The 13,880-nt window shown below is 40.4% G+C and overlaps 1 protein-coding gene across 1 annotated transcript; it reads left to right on the top strand.

The window, feature by feature from the left end:
- Positions 1 to 9,250: 9,250 nt before the first annotated feature.
- LOC148102444 (uncharacterized) lies at positions 9,251 to 12,683 on the top strand. The gene is made up of 2 exons (XM_087842394.1): positions 9,251 to 9,271; positions 10,083 to 12,683. The coding sequence occupies exons 1-2, from the start codon at positions 9,251 to 9,253 to the stop codon at positions 12,681 to 12,683; spliced, it is 2,622 nt and encodes an 873-aa protein (XP_087698520.1).
- Positions 12,684 to 13,880: the final 1,197 nt, after the last annotated feature.

Raw genomic sequence — 13,880 nt, 5'->3', positions numbered from 1 at the left:
TCGTTGTTATTTTGTAGCTGTATAAAAAAATGAAAGGTGGTGGACAGACGCTGGTATTTGTGTAAAATAACTCTGATGTTTCGTGGTGGCTGTGGCGGAGCTTCCACAGAGGCCAGCAGGTGGATGAGGGAAAGGGGAGGAAGGAGGAGGAGAGACCCGTGGTGACCGCCGGACCGGCCGCGTTTCGTATTGGGCTGAAAAGGAACCCGATTTGTCCCGGACTTCAGCTTGAATGAAAAAATAAAATACACAAAGCTGGAGTTATTCTGTGTCTTTACGCGGCCAGCTGCCTCTTCTTCTCCCATTCTCTCTCCCTCTCTCTCCTGTTGCTACTTAAATCATGAAACTGATCAAAGATCAGCTGATCGGCTTTTCTCTCTTGTTTGTTTATCAGGCATTTCGAGCCAGAAAGAGGAAACCAGCGGTTGTCACGGTAAACAACAGCAGCAAGTTAGAGCTTGATCAGCTGTTATTAGAATTTATTTAACCCTTAGTTGCACACGTGGGGTCATTTTTGACCTATACTATATACTATATAGCTCATGCTTACGGAGCCCCTCTGATGACATCCTCCAAAAAATAAATAAATTGTGGCGACAAAATACTACTTCCTGCCCTCGAAATAGTATAACGTGCCCACGAAATACTTATTTGTTGCCACGAAATACTATTTCGAGGGCACGAAATAGGTATAACGTGCGCACAAAATGCTAATTTGTGGGCACGAATTGGGTATAACGTGGCAACAAATTACGCATTTGTGGCAACGAAATAGATGACATGCGCACATCATATTGATACATTGGACAGCTGTGTAGAGGCTAAACCTATACAACATGGCCAGAGACAGTATGATTGAGTATCTTTGTCATGGTCTGCGTGGCAGACCGTGGGTGTGTGGGGAAGGAGGACCCAAAATGCGGAACTCTGTGCGATTAATGCAGTGCGTTTATTTACAGTGAAGTAAACAATACACAATAATAGGTCTAGGTCCCTCAGACCCAGATCCCTGACAATTTTAGGCTGGGAATGAGCTACAGATGCATTTTGAAAAGCCTGGCACTGAAAGGAACCATTATTATGGAGAGACATTTAAACAGGATATTGAGAGCCCAGTTGCTTTGCAGACGTAAGTACGACCCGGACGTTGGGATAGATTTTATTGTCAACCAACTGCAAGGGCCTGGGAAGGATCACGGTTATCGGTCAAGTGTTTCGTGCCCACAAATTAGCATTTTGTGCGCACAAAGTAGTATTTTGTGGCCACAATTTATTTATTTTTTGGACCATGTCATCAGAGGGGCTCCGTACATGCTAATATCACATCTTCACATTGTTTTAGAGGTCAAAATAACTTTGCATTCTCGTCTTCACCCTTACTGTCAGACTCTGAATTGATGGTTCTGCTATATCTCACCGGGCTGAGTGGGGACACATGTACTAAACGTTAGAGTTCTCACTGCAGGAGCTTGGGTTTGAGTCTGCCCTCAACCATTTCCTGTGTGCCATACCGCCTCAGTCTCTCCTCACCTTCCTGTTTACTGTCTGGCAAAAGGCCTCATGTTCTAAAATCTCTTCCTCTCCATCATCTTTGAGTTTCTTTGAGTGGAGCTTCTTTTGCAGCTGTGACAAAATATAGAACGGTTTCAGCAACCAGGGGAGTAAAATGTGCTGCAGTGTGAGGGCGCACAGGTGTATGTGTGGAATTTTACATATAAATATTATAGTTTACTTCATGCACAAGAAATGTAAACATTTAATCTAACCCACTTTTCATCAACTACATAACCTTTATTGGAGAGTATATTCATACATTGTGTGTATCACACACACAAACACACATCCACTAAACTCTCTCTTTTTATATCTCTCCCTCTCTCTGGTGAATGATGGAAGTTTGTGGTGGACTGTGTGGTTTGTCTGGCTGAAAGTTGTGTTTTTTTATGTGTGGCGTGTTGTGAGGCTGATGATTTAGTGTAATTGTGTATGGTGTTGTTAGTGTAGTTTATGTGGTGTTAGTGGTTTTTCCTGGATGCAGAGCAGGTCAGTATGCCGTGGACTTTTACACCACCATGTTAGGATGGAGTAAAGTAATAAAGCTTGAGTGGAGAAGCTGCTGCAGGGGCTTCCTCAGCTGAGCTCTGAGGACAGAGCTGTCCTGGATGCTAACTTTTTTTTCAGTCATACTGTGTACCACACAGCTCTAATGTGAACAAGAGTTTTCTCATGAGAGACTTGGTAGTTATTTGTAAATTGTACAGTTTGATGTTGGAATAATTTCTTTAGATTAAGAGAAAGTATTTGATAGGATTGACAGTCTTTTTTGTTTTTCCATTATGAGATTTTTTTCATTTTGGAGGTGGATTTTTGTCACTTTTGGGGCTGTTGTATCAGGCGGCTTTCTGTTTTGTAAAAGTGGATGATGGGCTGAGCTGCCCAGTTCGAAGAGGATCTAACTGGAATGTCCTGTTTCTGGAATATATATTTATATTTGTTAGAAATTTAATCTTTGTTAAATGTTTTAAGAGATAAATAAGCAAAGTTATCTAGATTTATGTTGCCAGGTTTACGTTGGAGGCCTCTGCTGGTGTTGTCATTGTTTTTCTGTTTTCATTACAGATCAGAGTGATGTGGACTTTCTCAAAAGATGTTTAAATTTGTATGAGAACCTTCAGCAAAGGTGAGCTGGTGAAAATTTTTTGCTGTAACAGGTTTGTTGGTGGTCATATAGAGACTTTTTTTTTTTTAAGGAAAAGGAGAGTCTTGGAGGTTGCCATGGAGACGGTCTGTGTCAGACTGTCTAAACCAAAAATGGATGCTGTACATACACTGATAAATGTCATTTCAGGAGTGGCCAGATTGAAATCCAGAGAAAACTATGCTAGAGGTGAAAGGTCAAACATTTGTCATCATGTTGAGATTTTTTTAATACCACAGACTGACAAAGAAAACTGAAATTTGTGAATTTTAAAGGTGTGCAAGATGTGCTGTGTTCAGTCGCAGGGCCTTGCCTTTTTATTTCATTTGTCTTTGGTTTCGAGTTTTTATTTGTGCTCTTGTAATTATTTTGTGATAAAACTTTTTCTATTTTGAGATCAAGATTCAAGTGGAAATAAAAGTTTGTGTTAAATTTTCTCCATCTCCCTCTCTTTGTGTGTCTGTCTCTCTCCCTTGGTTTCTGTAGAGGTACAGTGTGGGGGCGCCTGGATAAATGTTAAACAGAAGCTAGATGTAGTGTTCCTCCACTGTCTGTTAAGGATATGAGGAAAAGAAATGGTCAAGAACAAAGTGTATGGTGTATTTATAAAAGAAAATGGCTTTTAAATTGTATACCAAAACGACCACCAGAAAGTCAACTACAACTTGTTACATAATCATCATGACTGTTTTATCAGTTTAACAGTTTATGGGTTGACTTCTTTCACTTCATTCACTGTTTACATCATGAAGGAAAAAGAAGGCAACAGGCTGAGAAATGAAGCTGTTGTGTGTCTTTGTGGCCACACGGGGGCAGTGCTGCATAAATAGTAGAATCTCTTCCTGGACACTTTTTCTAGAGCTCTTTTTAAATGACTAATAAAAACAACTTTGAGCTTTATATATTTCAGAATGCCTAGAGTTTGTTTGTTTCCCATGTTTTGTGATACAGAACATCTCCTCTCAGACGGCTGTTGTCTCATAATGGGTCATTACCTGGTCTGATGGTGTGTTTGTTCCATTTATAAATCAAGTGATTGATTTGTGAAATGAGAGATGGCCTCTGACCTGCTGACTGGTGTCTGATCTTCTCTGCTCCCCTCAAATTTGACAACTACTCAGCTAATGTGATGGTGGACAGGAAGTCACTAAACCTGGGACTCTGGAAACACATTTCTAGGGATTATACGATACTAGGGCGATTATACTAATTTAGTAAGAAAAGAATGTATGAAAAAAAGATTTTTTATCTATACACTTAAGCAACGACCAGAGTCTTAGAATTGCGCTTTCACCAGGTTTTACTTGACTGAACAACAGAACTTCTCTGTCTCCTTTATAAGGGGTCGCATCCTGAGTTACACAATGAGTCTTTCAAATGTGTGCGATAACCCACTTCATGTGTAGTCACGCTGAGACTGCGTGGTCTTATTTTTATTACCTCTTGATTCAGCTGTGACCTGTTTATCAAGTCTTTTTACAAGTACATCATAATTATCTGCTCTGTGCAGACATAAGTTGAGCAATGGTTTAACAAAATTTCCCATCAGAAACATGAAGGTTTAGCTTTAAGCTTATTTGTCCAAACAACAAAGGATAAACTGCCAGCACCTGGATTGAAATAGAACATAGTAGCGTTGGATGTAAGTAAAGGAAATACAAGTATAACTGTGACTATGGAACAAATCTCCTTCAATGTTAAACCTTAATGTTAACCTGATTGTGTTTATTAGAAAAATCAGCCATTACAGTGTCTGTGATTGCTTCACATAGTTAGTTAACTCTGGTTGTCTGTGGGTTTGTGTCAAATTTTGAGTGAACAAAAGCATACAAACTGTGAAAGATGCAGACTGTGAAAGTCTAGTTTATTTCATGAATACAATTTTTTTTTACAGTCGCTAGAACAAAGTAGCAAACATTCATGATGAAGTAAATACCACAACACAACATGGACAGTAAGAAGTAAACTGAATAGTCTTAGAACTTATTATATTCTTTAAGCTTAAAAGCAACACCCAGTATTAGAGTGTTTGTGTTTTTTGTGCTTTTTATTCAAAACTAGTATGTGTCAACACTTCTTTCTCCCAGCAGCATTATTGAAGTGACACTTTAACAACACTTTACCTGCTGATGCTTCACATGACATCTCAGATGTCTGTGCTGTCACTTGTTATGAAAATGGACAGAACCTGGGCTCAGGCTTCCTCTTCTTCTTTCCTTCCTCTTTAATAATAACCATAGATCAGTAAAATAGCCATATTTCTAAACAAATGATTGTGATAAAGAGAATTTTTTTTCCAGTGTGCATGAACTCAAAATCTTTTAAGTTCAAATCTTTTTTGTTTACCAACAACTGGGGAAATCCAAACTTGATGTACCAGGTCAACTCAGCGAGCTCCTGTCTTGACCTCCCCTCTGCTGAGCGTGCGCACACACACACACACACACACACACACACACACACACACACACACACACACTGTATCATCATGAATGCCATGATATCTTTCTTCTTCAAATAGTTTATTCACTTAACAAAGAGGTAGCTTGGAAACTCAGTAAGAAGGAGGAAAAATAGTTTAAGGACACTTTCTCAAATAAAGAGGATTTCATCATCTTTCTGTTCATAATGGGGCGATCGTGGCTCAAGAGTTGGGAGTTCGCCTTGTAACCGGAAGGTTGCCAGTTTGAGCCCCGGCTTGTACAGTCTCGGTGGTTGTGTCCTTGGGGAAGATACTTCACCCGTTGCCTACTGGTGGCGCCAGTGTCCGGCAGCCTCGCCTCTGTCAGTGCGCCCCAGGGTGGCTGTGGCTACAATGTAGCTGCCATCACCAGTGTGTAAATGGGTGGATGACTGGTTGTGTAAAGCGCTATACAAATACAGTTTAAATAAAAGAAGTGCTACATCAGAAACAAATCAGTAGATCCAGAAATTATAGAGGCAAACTCTTTTCTCTTTACACTCATTAGCGCACAGTTCAGATGCCTGTGTTAGGGTGCATTGTTTCATTAAGTCTAATTCTTGCAGTTACATGATAATTATTATGCTGGACAAGAGTGATCAAAGCTCATAAACATCTGAGTTACACAATGAGTCTTTCAAATGTGTGGAATATCCCAGCTATAACCTTTGCTTTCAATTTGGTTAAATTTGGCATTCAGATCACAGACTAAACTGAAGACCAAAATACACACATACATAAAACACATAAATCACTAAAACCTAATTAAAACACATGGGAAATTACCTCATTTGTTGTGCTATTCAAAGATGTGTATGTGTGTGTATTCAGGCCAAGTCATAAAGAAAACGATAGAGGTTAATATACTTTATGTTCTACAGTCGCTGCAGATTAATGAAATATAGTGGAAACATGAAGATCTTAGGTATAGTAGTTTGTGAGAAATAAATACAGTGAAGTGACCATTTAGCGCTTGTGGCATAAAACTGCTTTTCTACAATATGATATTTGTTTAACAATTGATTGATTTAGTGCATAAAATAAGTTGATAAATAAAATGTTAAATATCTAATCATCATATCAAAAATCATTTATTTGAAGGGAGTGTCTTTGACACATGCTGACTGCATTCTTCTTATAACCAGAACAGGAAGTGAGATCAGAGGAGAACGAGAGTGAGCAGTTTGGTGAAAGGAACAGGAAGGATGAAGAAGAGGTGAACATCCACACAGTTTAAAAGGAGACATCATGGCACAATAAGAGCACAAGCTCTAAGATGAAGACTGGTAATGATTAAAAACTGCACTAAATAGTATCATTCTGTGACTTCACACTTTAGGTAGTGCATAACATTTACCACTTTATATTAATTTTACTATACGTTTAAATAAATAAAAACAAATAACTTTAAAAGGTGCTGTTATTGAGTGAAAATTTAAAAGATTTCAGGGCTGTTGTAAGCCCTGTATGCTTCAAGATCCAAGCGACGCCCTCGCCAACGGCAGCAAATTGATATGGACCAGTTTATGCCTTTTATTCGGTTGTAAACTCTGATATACTTTTATAATTAACCTTTGGGTGACTGCACAAAGACTGAGAGGGGACGACAGAGAGAGAGAAAGATGGAGGAACACAGCACATACAAGAAACGGGTAAGAGTGGACATGAAGTCAAAGTCGGGGACATGTCCGATAATAAAGACCTTCCACCTGGCTACATATATGTCACTTCTGTTTTGCCCACATTCATCTATGATGATCACTCATAACTAAGCAGTGTGCTATGCTCTTATCAAACGATGATCCGAAACTACTCTTAAAATAATTATTACAAGAATATATACATATTTTTTTTTTTTTTTGTTGAATATAAAATGTTTGTGTGTGATTGTCAGTACAAAGAGGAAGCGTGGACAGAGAGACTGGAACTAACAAAGATCAGGTGGATTTTTCACAAAATCTACATGCATTAAATGGATGCGTTGTGTGCTTTTCAGTAGCACTCTGCTATTAAATGTGAATAATAATGTGAATAATATCATTTAGCAACATTCACATCACTGTAAACTTGAACAGGATGAATGCCACTATACTGATGTGACAGACAACAAATCTGTTCTCCACTCTCTGAATTGGTGTACACGGGTCTCTGTGCTGAGTCTGCACAACAAAGTGTTTGGGTTTGTATGAATTCAAAAGCTGTCATTTAAAATCAGCTCTATTACCAGTTTGCTTCTTGTCCAGGTTTGTGGAGTCACAGGGGGATTTTTAACTGTCTGTATTGTAAAATGGTACTTTAAATACTTGATGATTTGGTGGACTGGCCTCTATGTGGTTAAGAGACTGAAACAATGCCGTGCAGGTTTCTCCTCTGATCTGCTTTTTCATAACTGTTTTTGAAATGTACTGGTCAACATGACTGTGCCATTGCATCAGGTTTTAAACTAAAGTGACCACCGTAAAGCTGATGTATTATATTAAAATCTGTTATTCTTAGACACTGCTGTAGGTCATCCAAAAATGTGATTTCTTTTGAAGGTAACACTAAAGGCATGACATTAAGACTGAGCTGAGCCCTCCTAAAGGTTTGATCCTGGAGTCGCCCCTGATTGAGTGCTTCTCACACATTTATGATTTATATCAACAGTAAGTACTTTTAAAGATTTAATATACAATAATAGTTGCTAAATTCACGCAAGTCAAATAATTGATTGATCAACTAAAGAAACAAAATTGTATTTTATGTGTTTCATGAGCACAAATCTTCATCTGTAAAATAACAAGTAACTAAAGATGTCAGATATTTGTAGTGAAGTTAAATGTACCAATTTCAACTTAGAAGCAGCGGAGAAGAAGCCACAAATGTGATGGAAAGACCAATGTAAAGTACAAATTCCTCACATTTGTACTTAAATGCTGTACTGTAGTAATTGTACTTAATATCATCTGGCAAAAATGACCCAACAACCTCAATGCAAACATCACAGTTTCTGAACAACTGAATGATCTACTTGATGCCTGAAACTACATTGAAAACACACGACATATTTATATTTTAACAATCAAAAGTTCACATGTAGAAACACTTCACACCGAAGCAGTTTCTTGCAGAGCGGACTGTTTATTTTGAATGTTATTTTCATTTTATTATTTTCCATTATTTGATGTAATGATCGGCTTTATCCAATGAATGTATGAGCAGACCTTCAGAGAAATAGCTGGTCTGGTACAGGCACGTTCACAACCACCAACATGCACACCATGAATCTTTTTGTTTTTGGCTATCACTCCACCACCAGAATCACCCTGAGAGAGAAAACATAAATTATATGTTTGTTCCAAAACATCTGATAATCATACAGATAAAATGTTGGCAGCATGGCAACTCACCCCACATGTGTCCACTCGAGGTTCTTTGTAACACATCGTGTTTCCATTTGGCCATAAGAGTGTTGAATTATATGGATGGAGGTTAAGCCCACACTCAACAACATGCATCTTTGCACACTGGAGATCAGGCGGTGTACCAGGGACTACAGAAAAAAATGTAAAAAACAAAAGCTACTGCATGTTTCATGCACAGAAATCAGACATTGAAAAGAAACATGCTTTGCCTCATTTCTGGAACAAAATGTGTTCTTTAAAATAAGCTGAGCAGCATTTAAAAAGGAGGGAAATTGACAGTATATCCAACATAAAATGAAATTAATACTTTATGTCATCACAGTTTTCAAATAAAATGAAAATGTAACTATAACAGGCACACAAGAAAAATTAAAATATTATATAAACTAGAAAATTGTGAAATAATCAAAACAATACTGGTCTTACGTTTGTGGTAGGTTGCATTGACTGTATAACCACCAAAGCCTGCAATCTGAATGACATCCATCCTACAAATTAAAAAAAATAAGAATTTCATAACCATGTCTTGTGAGCTAAAAATAAATGAAGAGGTCATCTGAACGGAGTCTGCAGGCTGAGTTTTTCCAGTTCACTCTAAGTCAGCTAATCTAACTTTGCAGATTCAAACATTTTATTAAAACATTACATTTCCTCATGCTCATGTTTTATTGTCAGTTATTATAGATCATGGATGTACCTCCTAAGCAGGTACCTAAAATCAAAACCAGAACCTTTTGGTCAATATTGAAGTCTTAGTTACATTATTGTTAATAAAGAAGCGTTGCAGTCACTAATGGGGGTTTGTAACTTCAAAAGCATGATGTCATTTTTTTCATAGACTACAGATGTTGCTACATTTTTTTTGCTCTTCCTGGATGTTTAAAAAACCAACCAACTAAACAAGAAAAATGCATATTATGTCAACATATTAAGAACTTCCAGAATTCAAACTTTACACTTAAAAGGTTACTCAAAACTCACTTTTTGCGACGTTTACATTGAGGTAAGTCAACAGGCTTAATCATATTCTCTGGTGGGTCGATTTTCAGAAGCATGATGTCATGTTTTCCTGTTTGGTCCTCAAAGATTTTGTGATCAGTAATTGTCGCCATTCTTCCTGGACCTGGATGAATTCCTACATATGCAGACACATTCCTAAACAATGGAAATGGTAAAAGAACAAAATACCAGTAATGATTTTTGTCTTTGGACTGTTTTTTGTTGGGGTATTTTTTTTGTTTGTTTTTAAAGTGAAACAATCATTTCTCACCATCCAGTTAAATTTATCCAACAGTGAGCTGCAGTTAGAACCCACTCGCTGTGGATCAGAGAGCCGCCACATAGATGATGGTAATGTGTTCCATTGGTCCGAATTATTTGCACGTAATACAGATGATCATTTTTCTCACACCTATGGTCGTGAAAGATTCTCTTGTGCAAATCCACCTCTGTGCACACTGTGAAACCTGAGAGAAGAGTAATATACTTACAAATGGTTGGCTTACCATCCGAATAACAGAGAGACATTCGGGACTGCAATCTCCTCTGCTTCACCGAGACATGGCTGAACCCAGCGGTGCCGGACCACGCCATCCAGCCGGCCGAGTTCTTCTCGGTTCACCGCATGGACAGGACACGGGACTCGGGGAAGTCAAGGGGAGGCGGCGTGTGTTTAATGGTGAACAACAATTGGTGCAACAGTGCGAACGTTGTTCCTCTCACACGCTCCTGCACACCAAATCTGGAACTACTGTCCATCATGTGTCGTCCTTTTTATCTACCTCGAGAGTTTACATCGGTCATTATAAGTGCCGTTTATATTCCACCACAAGCGGACACGGTCACCGCCTTATGCGAGCTGCATGAGGCACTCACACAGCACCAGACACAACACCGGGACGCTGCGCTTATTGTAACGGGGGACTTTAATAGTGCCAACCTCAAACGCGCAGCGCCGAACTTTTATCAACATATCACCTGCCCCACCAGAGGTGAAAGGACACTGGACCACTGCTACACTACGGTCAAGGACGGCTACAAGGCACAATCCCGCCCTCCGTTTGGCAAATCCGATCACGCCGCCATCTTCCTCATGCCAAAATACAAACAAAGGCTGAAACGGGAAGTTCCGGTTCAGAGGAAGGTCGCACGCTGGACGGATCAATCGGTGGCCGCGTTACAGGACGCACTCGACGACGCAGACTGGGACATGTTCAGAAACAGCTCCGACGATGATGTCAACGTGTTTACGGAAGCGGTTGTGGGATTCATCGGGAAACTAGCGGATGATACCGTGGAGACAAAGACTATCACAACGTTTCCCAACCAGAAGCCGTGGGTGGATAAAACCATCCGCGACGCTCTGAGATCCCGCACAGCTGCCTACAACACGGGACTCACGACGGGGGACATGGACCTGTACAAAGCCGCGTCATATAACGTGCGGAAGGCGGTGAAAGAGGCGAAGCAGCGCTACGGGAGGAAACTAGAGTCACAACTCCAACAGAGTGACTCTAGGAGCCTGTGGCGGGGACTAAGGACAATAACGGATTATAAAGCACCAACAACCGGTATGACGAACACGGCCGTGACTCTGGCAGATGAGCTGAACACTTTCTATGCTCGCTTCGAGGCTGCAGCTAAGGACTCCAACGATGCTAGTGCTAGCGGCGCTAACGGCTGCAGACAGGAAGATACTGCCAGCACCGGAAACGTGCTCGTCATCTCCGAGCATGAAGTAAGGAGAGCCTTCAAGAGAGTGAACACCAGGAAAGCAGCAGGACCAGACGGCATCCCAGGTCGTATCCTCAGAGCCTGCGCATACCAGCTAGCTCCTGTGTTCACTGAGATATTCAACATCTCTTTATCTCAGTCGGTGATCCCCACATGCTTCAAAGAGTCCATCATTGTTCCTGTCCCAAAGAAACCCCACCCTGCTTCTCTCAATGACTATCGCCCTGTAGCCCTCACCTCAGTAGTGATGAAGTGCTTTGAACGCCTGGTCAGAGACTTCATCATTTCTTCACTACCAGACACACTGGACCCACTACAGTTCGCTTACCGTCCAAATCGTTCCACAGACGATGCCATCTCTCATCTCCTCCACACATCACTTACTCACTTGGACACTAGAAGAGGGAATTATGTTAAAATGCTCTTCATAGACTACAGCTCTGCATTTAATACCATAATTCCCTCCACACTCACCACCAAGCTGGAGCATCTGGGACTCAGCTCATCTATGTGTCAGTGGATCTCCAACTTCCTAACTGGCAGACCACAGGCAGTAAGGATGGGCGGACATGTCTCAGCCTCCACCATTCTCAGCACTGGAGCCCCCCAGGGGTGTGTTCTGAGCCCCCTGCTGTACTCCTTGTACACATATGACTGTGTGGCCACTACCAGCTCCACCACCATCATCAAGTTTGCTGACGACACCGTCGTGGTGGGCCTGATCTCTGACAACAACGAGACGCCCTACCTGAAGGAGATTAGGAATCTGGAGAACTGGTGCCAGAGGAACAACCTCCTTCTAAACGTCAGTAAGACAAAGGAGTTGATAGTGGACTTCAGCACTAAGCAGGAGAGGAACTACCAGACCCCCGTCATCAACGAGTGCCCAGTGGAGAGAGTGGACAGCTTCAAATACCTCGGAGTTCACATCACGCAGGACCTGTCATGGTCCTGTCACATCAACACCGTGGTGAAAAAGGCCTGTCAGCGTCTCTACCACCTCAGACGCTTGAGAGACTTCCGACTGCCCCCCAAGGTGCTCAGGAACTTTTACTCCTGCACCATAGAGAGCATCCTGACGGGAAACATCTTAACCTGGTTCGGGAACAGCACCATGCAGGACAGACGAGCTCTACAGAGGGTTGTGCGTTCAGCTGAGCGCACCATCCGCTCCGAGCTCCCTGACCTGCACTCAATCTACAGCAGGCGGTGCTGGACCAAGGCCAGGAAGATCGTGAAGGACCTCAGCCATCCCAACAACGGACTGTTCTCTCTGTTGAGGTCAGGAAAGCGATTCCGCTCCCTGAAGACCAACACAGAGAGACTGAGGAGGAGCTTCTTCCCGCAGGCGCTACGGTCTCTCAATCACACCACCACACAGTACTGACCCACACATATAGTTCTTACACACACACTGGACATTCTGGACATTTGTTTACACTTCATCACTTTAAGCATATTTGCACTGCACAAGACACTGTATAATGTGGATTGCAGCTGCTGTTATTGTGTGTATATATATTTATATTTCTCTTACATTCTTATAAATGTCTATACTTTGTATTTTGTTGTACAGTTATCTTATTTTCAACTTTAATTTATATATTTTATCTTATTCTTTCCCAGTTAAATTTACCCTTCATTCTAATTTGTGTTGTACAGTTATCTCATTCTTAACTTAATTTTTTTATATTTTATTTTATTCCTTCCTGGTTAAATTTACCCTTTTTTATTTTCATATTTATTTATTTCCTATCTTATTCATAGCCTTTTCTTTTTTCTTTAGGTCACGAGCAGTTGTCCAAGCATTTCACTACATATCATACTGTGTATGACTGTGTATGTGACAAATAAAAATTTGAATTTGAATTTATAACGTATTCTATCAGCCAGGAGCCAGTTATTATGGTTGTAACCAGCAACATGGCTAGAAAAATGTACTGACAAAATTCACACTTAATGAGACATTCTGAAAAATTTACAAAAATTAATGTAATGGAGAGACAAAGAATTAGAAATAAAAAAGCACGACTTAATCAAGCCAAGTTAAACAAGTCTTTATAAACACAGATATGTCATAACCTAAGGTATGGTTCAAATACACAAAGTTTAAAAATAAAAGCAGAAGAAACGAGTGCAGTAGTTCACTCACCAACCCACAGGAGGAGCAGGAGGAACTTCAGGTGAGCCATTGCTGTCATTCAGCTTGCAGTGAATGCTGTGCTGGGACACTTTTTAAACCTCTTCTGACTGTGTTGGTGAGAATAGATCCACCAATCACACAGCCCAGTTTTATCAATAAAATGCCATTGGTTGGGACGGTCTTCATGCTAAAGTTAAACGTCTCATCCTATTAAAAAGAAAAGTGTTACTGTAGTCTCTGTCATCCACATACTGCAGGAAATGACACTGCAGTGCAAACAGAAGTTATCTTTTCATAGAATTATTACTAAGTTGGGCTTTTGAATGTTTGCTCATGTGCAGCAACTACATTCGCAGTCCAAATTGTTCTGTTCCACAAACTCTTTGCCTTTTTCAGTGATATAGATGCAAAGCTCAGTGACAGTTATTTATTTGCTTCAGT

Source organism: Neolamprologus brichardi, chromosome 6, assembly GCF_056152115.1.
Source record: "Neolamprologus brichardi isolate AB-2024 chromosome 6, ASM5615211v1, whole genome shotgun sequence".
In the NCBI taxonomy this organism is placed as follows: domain Eukaryota; kingdom Metazoa; phylum Chordata; class Actinopteri; order Cichliformes; family Cichlidae; genus Neolamprologus; species Neolamprologus brichardi.
This window is presented reverse-complemented; position numbering and strand designations above follow the sequence as displayed.